The sequence below is a fragment of the Triplophysa rosa genome, linkage group LG5 (genome assembly GCF_024868665.1).
Source record: "Triplophysa rosa linkage group LG5, Trosa_1v2, whole genome shotgun sequence".
In the NCBI taxonomy this organism is placed as follows: Eukaryota; Metazoa; Chordata; class Actinopteri; order Cypriniformes; family Nemacheilidae; genus Triplophysa; species Triplophysa rosa.
The window spans coordinates 25,261,632-25,281,953 of NC_079894.1; the positions used below are offsets into that span (position 1 = coordinate 25,261,632).

General features: G+C 38.0%; 1 protein-coding gene and 1 long non-coding RNA gene across 6 annotated transcripts; one reads left to right on the top strand and one right to left on the bottom strand.

Annotated features, from left to right (window-relative positions):
* Positions 1–238: 238 nt before the first annotated feature.
* On the bottom strand, positions 239–4,718 carry LOC130554948 (uncharacterized). Its single transcript, XR_008963039.1, has 3 exons — positions 4,632–4,718; positions 1,240–1,354; positions 239–731 (listed from the first exon to the last, which is right to left on the bottom strand). It is a non-coding gene; the product is annotated as an uncharacterized LOC130554948 (long non-coding RNA).
* A 169-nt stretch (positions 4,719–4,887) lies between these two features.
* si:ch211-178n15.1 (uncharacterized) lies at positions 4,888–19,285 on the top strand. 5 transcript variants are annotated; one of them, XR_008963046.1, is made up of 4 exons: positions 4,888–6,360; positions 7,772–8,431; positions 12,857–12,975; positions 14,988–19,285. XR_008963046.1 is itself a non-coding variant. In XM_057334901.1 (2 exons), the coding sequence occupies exons 1-2, from the start codon at positions 5,524–5,526 to the stop codon at positions 8,279–8,281; spliced, it is 1,347 nt and encodes a 448-aa protein (XP_057190884.1). In that variant the 5' UTR covers positions 4,888–5,523; the 3' UTR covers positions 8,282–9,018. The 5 variants fall into 5 exon arrangements, 1 of the variants encoding a protein (XP_057190884.1); XR_008963045.1 differs by lacking the exons at positions 12,857–12,975; positions 14,988–19,285 and adding exons at positions 9,346–9,444; positions 9,795–10,284; XR_008963044.1 differs by lacking the exon at positions 12,857–12,975.
* The last annotated feature ends 1,037 nt before the right edge of the window (positions 19,286–20,322 follow it).

The following is a 20,322-nucleotide window of genomic DNA, read 5'->3' on the forward strand; positions in this document are numbered from 1 at the left end:
CATCAGGTCAGGCCATGAAGACGTGTCAGGTGACCGCATCCTTCTCAGAGGTGGGTAGAGTAGCCAAAATCTTTACTCAAGTAAAAGTACAAGTAACTAGAGAAATTGTTTTTGAAAAAGTCACTATTTTAAAAATTACTTGAGTAAAAGTAAAAAAGTATGCAATGAAAAAACTACTCAAGTAGCTAGTTACTTTGTATCTGATTATATAGGCCTACATAAAATTAATATTAACGTCAATATTTTAATATTACATTTTTATCAATATTTTTAATTATCATAAGCACATATCTTTGCAATATACTAGAGAGACTAAAGAATAGACAAACACAGAAGAGATAAGCATTTCTGTAAATTTCATCTAGTCCTGATGTCAAGTTTACACAACATATTCAGAATAATAGACCATGTCAAACTAAATCATGAACTAAACTCAGAGCATTTCCTAAGATGATCTAGAACATCTGCAGTGCTCTCTTAAATGAAATACACATTTTTGAACAAAGCTCATGTTTTCTCGTGTTGTGTCACGTGTGTGTTGTGAAAAGCTCTTACTTGTAAACAAACAGTAAACAGTGAACCACACGCCCATCAACAAGTTTTCTTCCTTCTGTTCTTCAAACGTATATTTCTGCAAGCCCACGTCTCTGTGTCTGACAGGTAACGCGCATGTTGCTGTGTCTGACGAACAGGTCGCGCGGGTGCGCGCATATGGCGGGCATTTATCTTTGCTGGAAAACAATATGACACATTTGCAGTTTTGATTGTATAGATATAGATTAATATCCACTTCATCCCACGCTCTCTGTGTTCTGCGTGTTCTTAAATTTCGTGCTACGAGGAGTGAGTAATCCTGCTTCAGATGATTCAGATCGTGCTGCGAACTGAACAAATCATTTAAACTGATTCATTAGCCTATTCAAATGGTTTTGCCCATTGTTCAATTAATGCTTTCAAAAGAATCGACTCAAAAGAATCGATCACTCGGGAATGCCCGTAAAAAGAGACGACAACCTTGAAATAAACAACGCGTTTTAAAAAGCATATTTTAAAATGAAGGAACGAAGGAACGTCACGCAATGTAAGTTATGTAACGAAGTAAAAGTACAGATTTTCTATTAGAAATTTACTCAAGTAAGAGTAAAAGTACCCACTTTTCATTTTACTTAAAAAGTACATATTTTCCAAAATGTTACTCAAGTGAATGTAACGAAGTAAATGTAGCGCGTTACTACCCACCTCTGGTCCTTCTTTATCCAGCTCAATCATCTCAGCTCTTGTCAGGTCGCCGCTTCCCATTCTCCGCTCTACCATCAGGTCAGGCCATGAACTGCATCCTGCTCGCTGTGGTAACCTTGGAACAATGAGACATGACTGGCTGAGTACTGTTCTGCACTCTTTGATGCAACAAGTACATCAGTTGTGTTTTTGGTTCCGGTTGATCTAACTAATGCAGCCTAAACCCTCAGAGGATTTATATTATGGAAGTGTAGTGTATGCAAGATTAAAAAGATGCGTCTTTAGTCTAGATTTAAACTGACAGAGTGTGTCTGCCTCCCGGACAGTGCAGGGAAGACTATTCCAAAGTTTAGGCACTAGATAGGAAAAGGATCTACCACCTGCACTTGATTTTGAAATTCTAGGTATTACCAACTGACAGGACGCCTGAGAGCGTAATGCACGTTAAGGACTGTAATACAAAAGGAGTTCATTCACGTATTGAGGCACTAAACCATGTAGGGCTTTATAGGTAATGAGCAAGATTTTAAAGTTAACGCGATGCTTTACAGGTAACCAGTGCAAGGTTGACAGAACCGGGCTAATATGTTCATACTTTTTTGTACGTGTAAGAACTCGAGCTGCCGCGTTTTGGACCAGTTGGAGTTTTTGTAATAAGCCTGCAGGGCAACCACCTAACAGTGCATTACAGTAATCTAGTCTTGATGTCATGAATGTATGAATTAACTTCTCTGCATCTGACATTGACAGCATATGACGTAGTTTAGATATATTCTTAAGATGGAAAAACACAATTTTACAGGTGTTGGCTACATGGCTCTCAAATGACAGACTACTATCGAATAGAACGCCAAGATTCTTTGCTGACGACGAGGGTTTTATGGAACATCCGTCAATAGTTAAGCAGTATTCTTGGTTGTTACTTATAGCAGTTTTCGGTCCAATAAGTAACACTTCTGTTTTGTCCAAGTACAAGAGGTCACACAGCTAAAATGTTCTACTACTTTTCACAGCAGTTCTTTACTTGCATACAAGAATTATGACTTATATTTAGTAATAGAAGGACATGTATTTGTTTCTTTCTGAATGGATACAGAATATTGACACAGCACTTACAGGCAATTCTTTAGCCTAAAGGTGGCAGAAATAATATCTGAACGTAAGCAGAGAGTTTTACAAAAGATGTGAATGTGACGCTAAAGCGACTGGAATTGTCTCTAAATTATGTGCTTCTGTATCCAGAAATGCTTTTAATTTGTCCAGAAAGAAAAGATGCATTTTGGATTTGGGTTTGATTATAGTTCAGTCATGCATAAGATTGAGGTGAAGTTACATTACGAAAGAAGCCTCGGGAGAAAACCTTTTAGATTTCAAGATGAAATACACTTCTTTTGAGGCACAAACAAACACGCACACAACTTTGTTTATATATATCTTAGGGTAGAGACTTTCTATTCATAACCATTGTTCGGAATATAAGTTATTTATAAATGCTATAGTGACTAGACAGATCTCATCCAAACCTTCTTTCTCTAGACAAAATAATCCTACAGGAATGTTTACTTTTAAATGATCTAATGTTAAAGGATCAAATGATTTTAAAATTTAATGTCTATTTATGATAAAAACTCATTACAATTCAGGACATTGAGCAGGATTTCTGTACACATTCCTACAGGATTGATTGAGGTTTGCTGTGAATTCAGCGTATTTTCCTTTTTCTGTGTAATGGAGCTATTTCAAGACACAGTGAATGTGACATAATCCAGGAAAGAAAACAAAGCTCATGTGCTGGTTAACACTTAAGACAGCTTCTCTGAATTACTCCATTCAGTCCTATTTATAATACATGTGGCCTTCACATCTTATTGTCCCCAAACCAGCGTCAGCAAAAAGGAATCCAGACATTTTTGAGGATAATGTAGAGCTAATCACAGAAAAATCACAGATGGGATCTCTTTAATATCTCCTAGACACATTTTGCTTATGTCTCATCTGCGTCTCAGATATTTCTCCTGAGAAAAATAAATCTTACAAATGTGTCTGTCATTAGAGTTTGAGAAGAGATGTCAACAATGTGTCAAACTGAGCTCAGATTTGACGAGTCTGAAATCAAAAGTCAATATTATTGAAGATCTCAATATGAACTCAAACATTTCTCATCACATTTACTCAAATCCAGATTATTTTTAGACCTCTACAATCTACATTCATTTACACCTTCATACTCTACATGGATTTATAGTCTCATTTGTTTCTGTTTTTATTTCTTCTGAGCAATTTTAGAAGAAACATCGGAGACCAAGTTGAGACTTAAATGAAAAACAACTGGGCACTGGAATATTTATTTTTATAGCTTCATTTTGAAGTTCTAAGTTTCACATTTCATTTTCAACTGTCAGAGGTTTTCCACCAATATTCTGCCATTTTATTAGGTGAAAATGACAAATCCTGTCACGAACTGTTGAAATGAAACAGCACGTTTCTCTCTGACATCCGCGTGATTGAGAAACATTTACATTTATAGTACCAACAATACAATCCTTATACGTACATTTATTGGTTTGAATTGTATTGATGCTTGTCTAAGCAAACACCACCAATAAAGTCCCTTGTGGTTTTCTATTTAACACAATTTTTTAAAGGAAATTTCTTATGGTTGTTTTTTTTCCCAGGAGAAAGCATCTGACAAGCAGGAGACTTAAGCACACATCTCTATTTGCAGTCCATTTCTGCTTAAAAAGGTTTCTTAAAGGTTCGTTTTTATCGGGCTGTGTGGTTCCATAAAGAACCTTTAACATTCACAGAACAAGACAGTGACTAAAGGTTCAACAGACTATAAACGGTAAGAAAGGAATGATTATTGACTGAAAGGTTCTTTAGGGCAATGATTCTCAATCTGGGGTCCCCAAGATGGATCCAGGGGGGCACAGATTTTGTGGCATTTTATGAAATATAGAAATTTATCATAAATTTTATGCCATCAAACATCAGAAAAATAAGCCCACCAACCAAAATAATTAATGTTCCAGCATTGTATAACTGAATATGTTTTGGTTTAATTAAAATTATAAGTTTCAGATTATAAGTCTTTATTTTGGGGGCCACAAAGCAATGCACAGTGGGGCCTTACAACAAACAAAATTGAGAACCACTGCTTTAGGGAACCCAGAATGATTCTTTTACGACGTCACAGATTTTGCTAGTGGATATAAAAAGTTAACCATGCAGTGTGTTGTAAGTTGAAACAAAATCTAAGAAACACTGGCAGTACCTCAGCTGATATAGACATCAGATAATCAGATAAGTAAAGGCTCAAGCACAGTGATTCACACACAAACACACACGAACGTTTTGTTTTGAGCGTACGTTCAGTTCACCCATACACTTACTCACGCGGGTTTGTGGGGGAAAGTTATGCTGAAAATACCCTTTTACTGGAGTGTGTCTCTGTTTCCTTCCCCACTCTCTCTCTCTCTTTCTCCATATCATTCTGTCTCATGTTAGATCCCATCTGCTTCAGCAACGTCTGAAACCCCACCCACTCTCTGTCTCTTTCTCTCTCTCTCTCTCTCTCTCTCTCTCTCTCTCTCTCTCTCTCTCTCTCTCTTTCTCTCTCTGTCTCTCCACCCCATTTCAGGCGGCGTGGAATCCTGGCTGTGTTTAATTGCCGAGTGGCTGCCAGGCTCAAGATCTGAAGAAAAGATCGGGAATCACTCTGAGCCGCCGCGTCTGTCAATGCTTTACGAGTCCCAGCCCCGAGAAAAGAGAGAGAGGAGGTGAAGAGAGGAAGTGTTTGGAGTTTGGGAAAGGGCGAGCGAGTCATTTTTATGCAGTGGGAACAAGCAGTGCTGGGAAGAAGCGAGAGAGGTACAGAGAGGCTTTGAGAGAGGTAGAGCAGGAAAGGGGAGGAGGAACGGTGAAGTAAGACCTCAAGTGAGTGAAAGACTTAGAAGGAGGAAAAAAAGTGGAGGGAGGAAAAGAAAAGAGGCCCATCGCTATAGAAAGAGCAACAAGAGCGGGAAAGTGGGAAAACAAGAGTAAGAGAGAAAAACCAAGCAGGAGGAAGGAGGGGGGGGGTGAGACAGGCAGAACAAAAAGTTGTTGAGGGGAAGTTGCGAGAGAGAAACGGTGTGTGCAAGAAAGCAATAAACGAGGGCAGACGCTAGACGAGAAGCTGCGCAGATGAGAAAAACAGCCGCCGTGGATGGCCTGGGTGGAGAGAGAAGCAGAAGGAAACCAGTTGCTTTTTAAGTTCTTCGTCCAGGCGCATTTTGCACTGGCATGCACTCGGACGACGCGGTATCAAGACAGCGTGTGTTCCAGACACCATCCTGCCACCTTTGCCTGCAGCGCTTAAGCGCACGGCCTCAGAACGACCCAAATGGCGTAGCTCACCGGACGGCCGTCCTCCCTTCCCCGAAGGACTTGGGGATAGCAGACTACAGACCGGAGAGGACGGGGTCATCGCCACGCCAGGTACACGCAGAGGAAACTCACCGTCCGTTCTACTCATGGGGGGACGTGAGGCCAGCCAGGTGGGATACGCCTTTGGACTCTCTGCACGCCCCCTGCACGTGTGTGAGGGAGATACGCAGAGACTGCGGGTGCATCCAGCAGTGGTATTACCCAGAACACTCCTTCAACGGATGCCGTGTTAATCCACACCCGAAGGTCAGAGGTCAGCGGTACTACAGGGAGGTCTTGTACGTCTCAGAGCAGCACTACAGGGGTCCCGAACAAGGAGATCTACAGGATGATAGTAGTATGCCTTCCTATAATGGACACTGTCAAAGGAGACGAGTATCTTTCCAGAATCATGAGGAGCGACATGGGTTCAATGGTCCTGACACGAGCAGACAATCCGGTCTGAATTCACGCTGTAATGGGACGGACTCTGGACAGGCCGCTTTCTTTCCAACCGAGGTTCCCCCGGGCAAGCTGGGCCGCTCGAGGGTGCTGAAGGTAAATGAACCGGCGCAGGACATAAGGAGATCTCAGGGGAGCGAAAGCAACTGGAGGAAGAGCCATGAAACAGTACGGGAACAGATCAAACAAGTGGTCAATGAGCTCGAGGAAGTACTGGGTGGTCTCAAACAGGTCCAGTTGGAGATGAAAGAGGTGAGGTTCGATTGCTGAGTATTTAAGTGAGTTGTATAATCCGAGATGTACAATTACGGATAGTCAGGAGTAGGAGACAGGCTGAAGGAGATACTTTTCTCTTCGAGTTGAGATAATGAAGTCTGTCAGTGATTTGGGGTTTGGCGTATTTGAGGTGATTCTGGAGAGACTCAGTCAGTAGAATATCTGTATGTTCTTAGCAAACATCTTCATATATGATCCAAAGAACCCAGAACACACATCTGCTAGAAACGCACTTGTTTTGTATTCAATTGGAAATGTTTGATATTCTCTGAAAGCTTATTGAGGAGAGTAATATTAAATCTTGTGAAATGGAAGCGGTCAGTCTTCAGAGAGGTCTGATAAAAGAGCACTGAGATCATAAAATCAATATAGATAGATTGGCATTAGTAATAATGGACTGTGCAGGACATTAATTGAATTATTTAGATATGAATCAACGGATGCATCGAGACTCCCATTAAAACTTGGCGACAAGCTCTGTAGCTTCATTTTTATTGGACTGCTTGAGATTTTGTTAAAACTTGAGATTTTTTAAATGTTTTTTTTCATGGTTGATTTGCAACTCAAATGTCTGACTTCTCTTTCAAAACGTCGTCCTGTTTGTCGCCGAGAAGTTCAGCATTATTTGAAGAAAATGGGACATAGCTTTCATTCGCAGATTTTAAAGGGGTCATATGACACGGCTAAAATAAATATTATCATTTGTTTTAGATGTAATGCAATGTGTATATATGATTTAAGGTTAAAAAACGCTGTCTTTTCCACATACCGTGCATGTTTGTATCTCCTCTTTGCCCCACCTCTCTGAAACGCGCGGATTTTTTACAAAGGTCATCGCTCTGAAAAGCGAGGTGTGCTATGATTGGCCAGTTAACCAGTGCGTAGTGATTGGTCGAATACTGCAAGCGTGTGATAGAAATGTAATGTCTCTTACCATATTGGGAACATCAGGTTCCAAAGCAATTATACTGACAGGTATGCCCACCTTACTTGCGTTTACATTTGGGCAGTTTTAGTCAAATCATACCACGAACTGAAGTAGATTTGTGGGGGTGTGGTTACGAGGCGTTTTAGGCAGGCCTGGATGAGCATTCGCTTTTAGATAGAATGCATCTTTTGTTCTGACACTTTAATTTTTGCAATTTTACATGTCTAATATATGCGTGGGCAATTTATAACACACCAAAGACACAGAAAAACACGTATTGATGCCATATGACCCCTTTAAATTCAGCAGGTCACGATTGTTTTATTAGACATTCCCAAACCTGGTAACGTTTACATTTAAATGCAGACCATTACATTCATCAGTATGCATTTTGCAGATGCTTCCATCACCGTCCACTCAATGACAAGCTTTACATTTAGTGTACTCTTGTTTATTCAGGTTGTCCAACAGATTGATGTTCTGACGTCCGACATTGACCTCGGTGAAGATGACTCAAGTCCATCCACCAGCTTCCTCCAAGATGGACGTCACCGGAGCAGTCGGACAGCTGCTGTCGCTTCCAGCAATCAGGAATCCTCACCAGAGACTTCTGATTCCTCCATCACACATGGCTCTGTTTCTGTGGATTTGTTTCTTATGAACAATCCTTCAGTGATGAGAAACCACACAAGCTCATCTCCTCCTGATCAGCGAGCCATCACAGCTGAGAATAACTTTAATGCATTCACGCAACAGACCTCAGAGTCTCACCGGACGGGGAGAACAGTCAACGGAACCTGTCTGCCGCACCCGCCCCCCAAAATCAGAGCTAACGAAGAACTAGAGAATCATGACTGCATAAAGAGTAAGAACCACCGGCCCCCACCCTATCCTCAGAATGGCCAGGTGAAAACACGGACAGCCCCCCTCTCTGAAAAACATAAGACCCTCTCCTCTACTATAGTGTAGAGAATCTCTTATCACCAAAGACGACACAACTAAACACACACACACAGGTAAACGGACAAATGTAACATTCACACTTTGATGAAGGCCAACATACAGTATGTATTCATTTACAAAGGAACTTCTCCCAAACGCTCGGTGATGAAACTCAGGGTGAGTGAACACATCTTCACATGAGGGTTTGTTTGTGTCTGCTTATTTCTTCTCGACCAGGGGTTCTCAACCATTTTGACTCCAAGGCCCCCCATTGTATTAAACATTATTCAAAGGCCCCCTACCACTCACAAAAACTCAACATTTCTACCCAATAAAATATTTTAGAGCTTGACATTAACTGGAAAAATATTTATTAATTATAAAAATGGCCAAATAACAAGAAATATATATTTTTTAGTATGTATTTCAATGCTCATTTGGTCTAATTTTAAGATATTGGTCATCTTGAGGCCCCCTTGGAAGTCAGCTGGGGTCCCCTTGTAGGCCACGTCCCCCCTGTTGAGAACCACTGTTCCAGATGCCAATAACATTGCATGCATAGCAAGCTTAAGTCTCATGCCTCCCACGTGTCTCTTCTTGAAAAACGTCTCAAAATACTCTAGGTTGCAATTGACAGTCACGTGTTTTAAATAGGACTTCAAACGGACTTTCTGTATGACAGAAATGTTGTCTCATTTTGGTCTCTTTATTTCTCTTAAAAGAGTAGTTCACTTCAATATTGGGGGCAAATCTTGAAGTGAACTACTCCTTTAAGGAATTTTACGAGAAGTATCATAGGCAAGGTTGATAATAAGAAACTCAATTAACTCTGCTGAGCTTTGAAAGATGAACATTTTGAATTACAAGATAAAAATCTTATTGCCCGATGGTTGCTTTTTGTGAGATTTGATGGAGATCTTAGTTGTGTCTCATTTAAGTATCAACCGGTCTTACACTCTTAAAAAATGCCATTTGATGATATATAAATGAATGTAGATGGTAGAGGTCAAATAATCTGGATTTTAGTAAATGTGATGAGAAATGTTTGAGTTCATATTGAGATCTTCAATAATATTGACTTTTGATTGCAGACTTGACAAATCTGAGCTCAGTTTGACACATTGACATCTCTTCTGAAACTCTAATGACACATTTGTCAGATTTCCTTTTTCTCAGGAGAAATATCTGAGGTGAGACTTAAGCAAAACTTTCCATTTGCTCTGTATTTTTAATAATAATTGAGATGTTAAAGAAATCTCATCTGCGATTTGTCTTCCTTATGGGTTTCTGTGTTTATTTCTCAAATATACTCACTTCTCAAACCTTCCATGTCTGTAACGAGACATCTGATGTTGTATTTAAGGAAAAACTCTCTTGCTGTTTAACCTGCCAACATCACCGTGTTTTTTATTCCATGTTAGTATTTCTCAGAGAACAGAAGCATGACTGACAGAATTGAATGAGAGACTGAAGACAGTCTACACAATGTCTCAGTACATGTAACGGTGCTCATGAATGATTTCTGCCATCTGCTCCTCAGGATAATATGATGTCAATATGCTGCGCTGGCTTCCTCAGATTACCCACAGCTTTGTTGTTTGGCCTCCAGGCAGACTTGCAATCTCCTTCATCGCATTATTTCACAACTTCAGCTTTGTACCTGACTGGGGCTTCAGTTTTTGGGGCAAGGAGAACCATTGTTGAGCGTCATGCGCTTCATCGCTGTGGAATCCGGGGCAAAATCCAGAACGTTTGAGAAACATTCTATAAATGAAAGTTTTATTTGTCACACATTCACAGATTATATCTGCTCTTCTGCGCGTGCTTGCCGGCTGGAATTTCATGTTAGTTTGTTGTTGATAAACGAATTTGCTAAATGAAACAAAAACTGTAGTTTCCCTTGGTATTTACTATAGTAAACAGTTCTTAATTACAGTATACTGTAGTATATTATAGTACACTATTAAATACTGAAGTATACTTTAATATTTACTATAGTAAACTGCAGTATACTGTAATACATTTTAGTAATGAATGACTACACTTTGTTCTGTAGTTTTGACTATAATGAATTGATAAAGTGCAGTAAATACTGTGGTATGCTTTAGTATTTACTATAGTAAACTGTAATATACTGTAATATATTATAATTATACTTTGTTAATGTATAGCTACTACAGTATTCTGTAGTATAAACAATAGTGATGATAAACTGTATCACATACTTAGGTATATTATAATTTTTACCATGGTAAAAATCATAAACAATATAGTATCTACTACGAAATACTGTATATTACAGTGTTTTTTCATGTGGGTATCTTCTGCATCAGTTAAATTAAGTAGAAAATAAATAACTGAAGAAAAATTGTGACAAGTTGAAAATTCATCACCACATGCTGTCCTGGGTGGTGGCTTGAGGGTGTTGTAATGGTTTCTAGGGTTGTCTGGGTGGTTGCCAGGCTGTTCTGGGTGGTTGCTGGGTTTTTCTGTGTGGTTGCTAAGTAAGGGATAATATACAGGCAGCCGGTTGTTATCGCAGAAATAAGCCCGACTGTGATCAGGACCCGACACAAAGCGGATGGTCTTGTATCACACTGAAGGGTCTTATTTCGCGATAACCGGCTGCTTGTATATCCCGCTTATTACATGGCTACTTGCCAGATGAGAAAAAAACTGGACATGAAATGTAAATTTGAAATATTTTCTTAACTTATTTTTACCGAATGCAGACCGTTGCAGACGGTTTTAAGGTAAGAAACGACGTTCAAATGTCACAAACAGGCAATTTGGTTTAATCATTTGTAAATATAATGTTACTTATGTTATTAAAAGACATATTTATATTTAATTTGTCAAAAAAACCTGTCAAAATGATTTGCTGCATCCGGGTTACAGTGTGTTATTAGTTTTGAGAGGTAGTTATCTTGGAATAACGAACCTTCAAATGTCGCGACTGGCCAATCAGAATCAAGCATAGTCTATCATATTGTCTCTGGATATGACTCTGGGATTTTGAGATTTATTTAATTTTCTTGTTAAAGGAACAGTTCACCCAAAAATGAAAATTCATTTACTCACCTTCGAGTTGTTCCAAATCTGTATAAATGTCTTTGTTCTGATGAACACAGAGAAAGATATTTGTAAGGATGCTTGTAACCAAACAGATCTTGATCACCATTAACTACCACAGTAGGAAAAGTTGCTTTTTGAATGTCTTTGTTCTGTTGAACACGAAAGAAGATATTTTGAAGAATGCAGGACAGCAAAAAGTCCTGGGGCACTTTTGACTGCCATTGTCATTTGTCCTATATGGGAGTCAATGGTGGCCAAGAACTGTTTGGTTACAAGCATTGTGCTCTGTGTTCATCAAAACAGAGAAATTTATACAGATTTGAAACAATTTGAGGGTGAGTAAATGATGACAGAATTTTAATTTTTGACGGTGCAACACCCACTTTCGAAGAAAACTAATTTGTCAACTAAAAACAAAGAACATCTTGGCCATTCTCAATGCCTTCATTTTTGACACCTGTCAGGCGAATATCATAAATCTAAAATGATTGCTTAGGAAAGTAACAAAACATGTCTGTGTTATACACCACAGTTTAATAATTAGAGTTTGAGATTTGGATAAATTGTTAACCCTAAATCTGAGCAAGAGTAATGTTTTGTTTCTTGTTAGTTCCTGTTGTGTGTCTGTAAGGTCACTGATGTTAAATTTTACATTCCTCGTGTGGTGAAGTTAAAATGGAAAGTTTTTGTGAATGTGGTTATAAGAACAAAAGGAAGTGATTTCAGTCTGCTGGGATGTGAATGATGCCGGTCCTCTGGTGGACGGTATGTGTCTCTGCACTCTTGTGTGTTGTATCTGGTTTTCATTATAGAAACCTCTTGGCTCAAGGCCTGACCGAAAGAGTGGAGCTCCGCAGTATCTGTGATGGTCACATAAACACGAGCGCTTTCAGACGCTATTTACAATGACAGCCACCCACCGTCTGGCTGCTCATAACAGCTGGCTTCAGCACACAAACCAGGATATAGGTGTTGCAAGCGCAGGCCGTTACGGGCAGCGTCACCCGAACGCGGCGGATGTTTTGGTAGACGTGTGTTTACACAGAACGCCCACAGGTTGGTGCCTGAAGAGTTTCTTTCTGAAACCGTGTCTGATGTTAAACTGAGAGTCCTGAAGCAGCTCGTGACAAACATGTCCAGTGGCTTTCATCTGAAGTCTGAAACCAAAACAACATACATCTGATTACTTATCAGATGTTTCTCCTCCTCAGTAATCTCATGAATCTCATAGAGTTTCAGAACTCTCAAGAATGTGCTCAGATTTGCCGACACATCTGCAATCAAAAATCAAATCTGTCCATGTTATTTTCATTCATTTTCATGGCTCTCTGCACTATAACTGTATGTTAGCACTGGTCTCATTTGTGTCCGTTTTTATTTCTGTCATGAGAAACATCTGAGACAATGGCAAATATTTTCTGTGTGACATCATATTCCTCCTAATCATCTGGACCACCACAGTAAAAGTCTGTCATCATTTCCCCCCTTATGTCATTCCAAACCTGTATGAGTTTCTTTCTTCTTCAGAACACAAAAGAAGATATTTTGAAGAACATTAATAACCGAACAACACCGAACCCATTGACTTCCATTGTGTGAACACAAAACCACTGAGACTTTCTCAAAATATCTTCATTTTCACACAAGTAAGACTCATACACCGGTTTATATACACATCAGGGTAAATAAATGATGACAGAATTTTGATTTTTGGGTGAACTATTGCACCAATGATGCCAAATCAGATTTGGTGTATTTTATTCATGCTAAATATAATTTAGAAACAACCATAAATTAGATGTAAATGTGCACCAGACAGTTTGTCTTTCAGTAGGTGGATAATGACAAGTGTCTTCGAGTGTTTAGACGTCCTGGCATTTTTAACAGATGATGTAGCCACAATGTTGGATAAAGTCTCAGTTTTATCTGCCCATCAACCACATCATCTGACTGACATGTGAATTGACCAATCACAGTTTGTTTTGTTTTTGCACGTTAACTAAAACAAATATTACAAAAAGTAATGTACTAATAGTATACTTATAAGTGTAATATTTCAGTACTACTTGGGAGTAAATATGCTAATTTGTTTTAAAATATATACATTTTGTGTGTTATAGTAGGCCTACTGATAAACGTTTAGTACACAACTAGTTTTTCATGTACTGCAGATATACTACAAGTGAACTTATAGGTGGTTTACTTGTTCAATACTTGTAGCACATTTTTTAAGTTTAACATATAGATTATATTTATATATTATGTTTTGCAGTTTAAGTACTGTATACTACTGTTTCTATTTATTGAAATATACCTTTAAGTGTACTTGAAATGGATTTAAAGTAAGTTTCTATTCAGCTTCAGTTTCACATGTTTTATTTCCTCTAAACTAATTTTAATGACAATTCTGAGAAGTACACACAGTATAAGACTGTCTGGAAGTATACTTTCTTAATTTAAAAGTTTAAAAGAAGTATACAAATAGCACATTTGAATGCACTTTTTTATGAAGTATGAGAAAGAGTATGAGACGGTCAGTGGGTGGTCTTTGGGTGTGTCGTCTGAGACTAGAGAAAATGATGGATCACAGACAACTGAATGTCAGCTCTGCCTTTAGATAATTTCTCATAATTTCTCCATGAATTTCGATGACTGTCTGACTTCAGAAATAAAAAGAGAAACAATTGTTGAAACACATGAAGAGTCTGAAGGGTGTAAATGAATGTAGATTGTAGAGGTCAAATAATCTGGATTTGAGTAAATTTGATGAGAAATGTTTGTGTTCATATCGTGATCTTTAATAATATTGACTTTTGATCGCAGACTTGACAAATCTGAGCTAAGTTTGACACATTGTTGACATCTCTTCTCAAACTCTCATGTCAGACACATTTGTGGTGAGACTTGAGCAACTTAAAGGGACAGTTCATCCAAAAATGAAAATTCTGTCATCATTTACTCACCCTCAGGTTGTTTAAAACCTGTATAAATTAATTTTTCCAATGAACACAGAGAAAGATATTTCGAAGAATGTTAGAAATATTCAGTTCTGGGACATCCACTACCTCAAGGACTCAAGAAAGTCCTGTTATTTGAAAGTCCTGCAGTGAAGTCGATGTTTTTTTCTCTGCAGCTATTAAAAAACTTTCCAAGTCGATGCGCCGGCATTAGTGCAGTCTTGATAACGACACTGCGGCATCAGTAAACTCTCGCTTGATGAAATTTGTTGCCCTTAACGTCGAGCCAAACTGAGCGTAATATAAATGACACCAATAAATCAGATGGAGAAATGAGAGCAGTCTTGACTTTAAACTAAAGAACTGAGAAGAGCTAAATCACATGATGTTATTTTAACACATAAAAACATAAAAGCAACTTTAATGCTGAAAATAACTCAAGGGGGTTAAAAAGTGAAAAGACTGACATCATGTCATATTGTCGTATTCTGTTGTTATTGCTGATTAGGTGTTTCAAAATGTTTGTTTGCTGCTCTCACTGATCTGGGATCTGATCCAGAGACACACTTGGGTTTAAGCATCGATCAACACGTTTGAAAGGGGCATTTGTATAATGAATTTGCTGGTGGCTTGTGACCCTGCCAGAGATGGTTAGACATGAGAGGACGGCATGTAATGAAAATGTCTCTTTTATTATACAGGGACCGATGCCACAAAACTAATCTGGGGACGGCAAAGCTCCAAACCAAAGCATGACGACTTCTATTTCCAGTGGAAAACTCCATAATCCTCTGCAGCGTTTCAATGTCAGATGTGGGTGTTCTGATATCATATCTCTGATATCCAACAACAGAGATCATTGACGTAATTTAATATAAAACTACACACCCGTCTTCTGTTTAAATTAATGTTTATGTGCTCTTCACGTGTTTCTTGAGACCTGAAAGACAATGGTCGTGTTGCTTTTCTTTGTACGTGCCCGCCTGCCCGGTGATCAACAGAACGTGTGAATGGTTGGGATTCTGAAATAGGAAATTATTTTTCAACTTTTCACTTTAAACGTGTCTTCACCACCAAGTGTTGTCATTCCCATACTATTAAACCAGTTAGTTAGCAGTGATGGATTTAAACTGGTCATCAGCTGAACTAGTTTAGTTTTAACTAATCAAGGCTGATTTTTCTCAGCAGGGTCTCTCTCTCTCTCTTTCGCCCCTTGCAAAAATAAGTACGCTCTCAGTTTAGTAAGTACACTTAAGTTCACAAAGTTGATACTAATATCAGTGTCTAATAGGGAGCCAAAGAGATGACGTGTATTTATGCCAACCCGAAAGTTAGCGGCGCACGGGTTCCCTCGATCAAAAGCCTATGCATTTTCCCCATAGACTTTTGGAAAATCGCAAAAAATAAGCTGTGTTTAACAAAGGGTTATGACACTTACACGTTTTGTCTATCAAGATAATCTTTACAAGTTGACACCACATAGGCCTGTGTTGCTTTTGAAGCCTAAATATAATCGGCATAAGTGAAAAGCTAACACAATGCCATCAACAGACAACACTTCGCTCTAAATCAATGTCACTACCACCAAGCCTCCGACAACTCTTTCAAACTTTATTAAAAATGTGTTCCCTGGTCAGTGCCGATCCTAGAAGTCTGGGGACCCTAAGCAAACCTTTGTGGGGGCCATTGTCATAGTTAAATTTAGATAAACATAGCTGTAAACTATAAAAAATAATAAATCAATTAACACAGCTGTCAAAAAAACTTTAACACGCAAATGCGGTGTTTACTAACCAAATGAGTGATTAACAAAAATAAAACATGATATAGTTTAAAGCTAAGCATACGAAAACACATCAATAATTCTCTAAATGTGATGACACAAAAATGACACCTTATCATGGGCAAACGAAATACAGTGGTGTGCATTATAGCTGAGGCTCACATGAACACTGTACAGTTGGTTTTGTGACTGTAAGTCATTCCCTTTAAATGCTATTTAAGTTAGAAACGTGTACATGAATGTGTAGCCTATTTAACTTGGGAGACGGTCCCTAAATTTAGACTATCTAACGTCCAACGTCAAACTAACTTTATGCCAGTGGATAGGCTATACTAATACTGAATTTGTAAATCTGTACTTGCATAATTAGGCCAAACTAAATAAGACTATGAAAATAGTATAAAAACACATGCTTTGTTCTTTTGCTTCGCGTTGTTGGCGTTTTTTTTCTGCTACAGACGGATAGCTCCGTTTTAAAGCCATGGCCATATGTAAAGACATCACGCGCATGTCATCACCTGCCGCGCACTAAATGATGTCCGCGACCGAGTAAAGTAGCCTAATTAATTAAATTAAGTATTAAAAAGGAAATTTCCAAATGATTCCAGTGAAGGTGAATCCGCAAGTTATAAAAATAGCGTCTTGTTTACATTCTAGTGTTTTTGATTCGGTAGGCTACTCAAGAGGCCCCCTGGTGGTGTAGAGGCCCTACAACCTGCGTAGTCTGCGTATAGGAAGGATCGGCTCTGTCCCTGGTGAGTAATTACTCCGTGAATGAATCCACATCTACGTTTTAAGAGATTTGTGCCCATGTTGCATTATGTGTGAGCTTTATATGCGCGACGTTAACGTCCCCGCCAAAGGAAGTAGTCGCTTTTAGCAACTTGTTAGCAACCTTCGTTTTTAAGACACAATAAGGCTTTAATAAAATGACAAGCGGGTTATAATTGGTGTATTTTATGTCATAGAATAAACCATGAAAATAATAAACCATGAAAATATTTAGAGGTTTTGTTAACCACAGACCTTATTTCGGGCAATTGATCAAAAACCCATTAAAAAAAACTCATAGACATTGGAGCGATGGAACCGGAAGTCCTAAAATGCTAACTCGCTTCCGGTTTTGCATACAAAATTACGTCATCTCCGAGCCTTCATGTCTATTTCAAAACTACTTGGGACTAAAGTGGCCCACTTTTTTGTTTTTAAAAGTATACTTTTGAGTGTTACAGTAGGTTTAAGTACACAAACAACTGTGTTTTTGTTTGTACTGTGACTATACTACAAGTGAACTAATAATTATTTTCACATTTTTAGTCCATGAAAGAACACTTTAAAGTATACTCTCAATGAACTACTTAGTGGGTTTTTTCTGTAGTTTCTGTGAAGTTTTCTTTAAATAAACTTAACATCATACTTATAGTTTACTGTTTATATGTTATTTATATAATATTATAGTTCATATATAAACTAGAACATGTACATTTATAAGAAAGTTTGCAAAAAAAATATTAAAAGACACCTACGTACATAAGTGTAATTTTTTGTGTATTTCTGAGAAGTGGATAAAACGTTTTAAAGAAGTATAGCACACTTGAATACACATTTTGTAAAGGTCTCTCTCTCTCTCTCTCTCTAAGATTTTTATGCTTGACAAATCTGTGACCAGGGCTGCGTTCAGCCCCGACAAAACCTTTTTTAAACGGAAACGGTGGTGCGGTTGAACACCCTGTTGTGATGACGCAAGATTTGAACTATGGCAGCTGAGAAGGCCATTCTTTGTGTTCTTTTTGAAGAATTTTCGGAGCCTGATGAAATCGGTATGAATACGTGTTGAATACCGCAAAATACATCTCTTCTAATATCTTCAATTGTTGCGTATACCGAGCTGCAGCGGACACATTTAAACGACTTTAGTTGAACCCATTGTGCGAGCTGTCTCTTTAATACCGCGTGAGTTATATACATGTTGCTGCTGATTGGGCTGACATTCTTGACACACCCACCAAACAAGAGAAAACAGGCTCGTTTGAGATGGCCAAATTCTGCGCAGAACCGATCACCGGTGATCAGCGCGAGATGCATGCCGGTAAGAAATGTGTCCGAGTAATGTTGCTCTGATGTCATGCTGACGTGTGTCAAAAAACTCTCGCGACGGCCAGGCGGCTGTATCGGATTCTTCAGTCGGGCGCAGTTGCGCTCAACCAATGAGTTACAGAATTTACACAATATAGGAACTCCCCAGGCGCAGAAGGATAAATATCACATACAATTTTGAAATGTATTTTTTTGGGATAAACTGTAAAGTTGAAATAGGAGGTTCTAAGTTTAAGCATTCGTTTGTCAAAGAACATATCTAAATTCTTTCGTACAGCCTTGACATGGTTGAGCGTTTGTCTAATATAAGTTTTAGAACATTTCTCACTTTTAAACTCACTTGGCCCAAGAAAAATGCGATAAAAACGTGAACGCGATCTATTCCATTGCTGACGTTTCCAGTCGACTCGACAGCGCGATTTGGGAAGTGTCCGTCTTGCCTGCGCTGTTTTCACTCCTCCCCTTACTGCAGCCGCCTACTCTCGTCTTATTTTCAGGCGAGGCAAGGTGCATCTCAAACAAGCCTAACGTATCTCAAACCCTGTTGCACACCGTTGCAAACCGTTTCCAGGAAACGTGTCGTTCAACCCGGAAACCGTAGCAAAACGTTGTGCACCGGTTTGAGCTTGAACATGCCTCTGATATCATTGTTTTCTCTTTCAAAGGTAGCGCATCAGAGAAATAATGCTGCTCTTATGGAAATGTATGACTTTGTAACACAGAGCCATGAGCTCTCAGATATATGCAAACTATTTGATATGAAAGACTGTACATTTTAACATGTTAAACACTTTTTTTATGTTTTTATTTTTTTATTGATCAGACCAAAGATTTACAGGATTTTTGTCAGATAGGAAGGATGAATAGATATGCTATATTGCTCCAGATCATCTGAACACATTACTGGAATTATTTAAGCAGCATTTAAAATCAGTATAAGCCATTTTTATCGATTGTTGCAATCCTGTAATTTCACACTGTGGTCAATAGAGGACGCTGCAGGCCACAGAAAAAAATCATAAAGGAAACGTTTTATAAATGTGTAAAAAAACTCGCATGAAATAAAACAGCAAGTGTTTAAAATGTGTTTTGATGACTTCTGATGTGAATATGTTTTACTTTTAAAAACACAGGCTATTAAAAATATCACTTTTTTATAAGATTATGGATGAATCTTACAAAAAAACATCACAGAAAAATATATATATTTTAGAAAATGTACAGAATGTATTAATATGATGTATAAATAATTTACAATAATAATGAATGAATCTAAATAAGTCGATCTCAGTATTAAGACTTTTTAATGCATTACAGTGTCATGTATTCATTTTACGATGTGCAAAATCACAATGATAGAAATGAAAAATATAGGCCTCAATTTCTTCAAGCAAAATTTAATTTCCCATTTCGATTCTTTTCATATTGGGGTGAAATATTGGGGAGACTGGGAACGGTTGCAACACTTTTTGTATTTCCTTCAGTTTCGCAGAGACTGTTTTTATTAGAAAGTCCAAATTTTAATATGTTAAACCCACATCTGTCAGCTACCCACCTACACTGATGTAACATGGGTATGATAATATACGCACAATTTATACTTGAACAGTCAAAAAGTCAAATATTGTAACTGACCCCATAACAGGGGACAACATACATTTTTTAAACAACATTTAATTAATTAAAATGTAATACAAAATATTCTATAACATAATATTTTGCAATTTCTTTACTTTATTTGTGAACAAACAGAGTCTTTAAAAAGTTAAACTGGCAAAATATTTTAAACAAAAAAACAAGATACTGAAAATGTAGCCTACTGAAATACTTTTCTGAACTGTGTGTGTGTGTGTGTGTGAACAGTTAAATTGATTGTATAAGACTAAATTGGAAAAAAACATATTTCCGAGTAGTGAGTAACAAACCATGTTTATTATTTTCTATTATTATTATTATTATTGTTGTTGTTGTTGTTATAATTGTTAGGCTATGTTTTTAATGTAGGCTACATTGTGGTCTAATCTGACAGTATCTACTTTAAAAGGCTATTGAAAGAGTTCTTTATTAATCCATAACATTAGAATTGTTTTATTTTAATATGACAAGTTTTTACATCAGTGTTGTCATAATACACTGCCAGCCATGAAAGAAATTGT

Bases quoted from the DNA above. Each gene is read 5' to 3' on its own strand.
- si:ch211-178n15.1 (XM_057334901.1), top strand. From the start codon at position 5,524: ATGCACTCGGACGACGCGGTATCAAGACAGCGTGTGTTCCAGACACCA. The intron at 6,361-7,771 runs GTGAGGTTCGAT...TTGTTTATTCAG, and splicing joins TCCAGTTGGAGATGAAAGAG to GTTGTCCAACAGATTGATGT.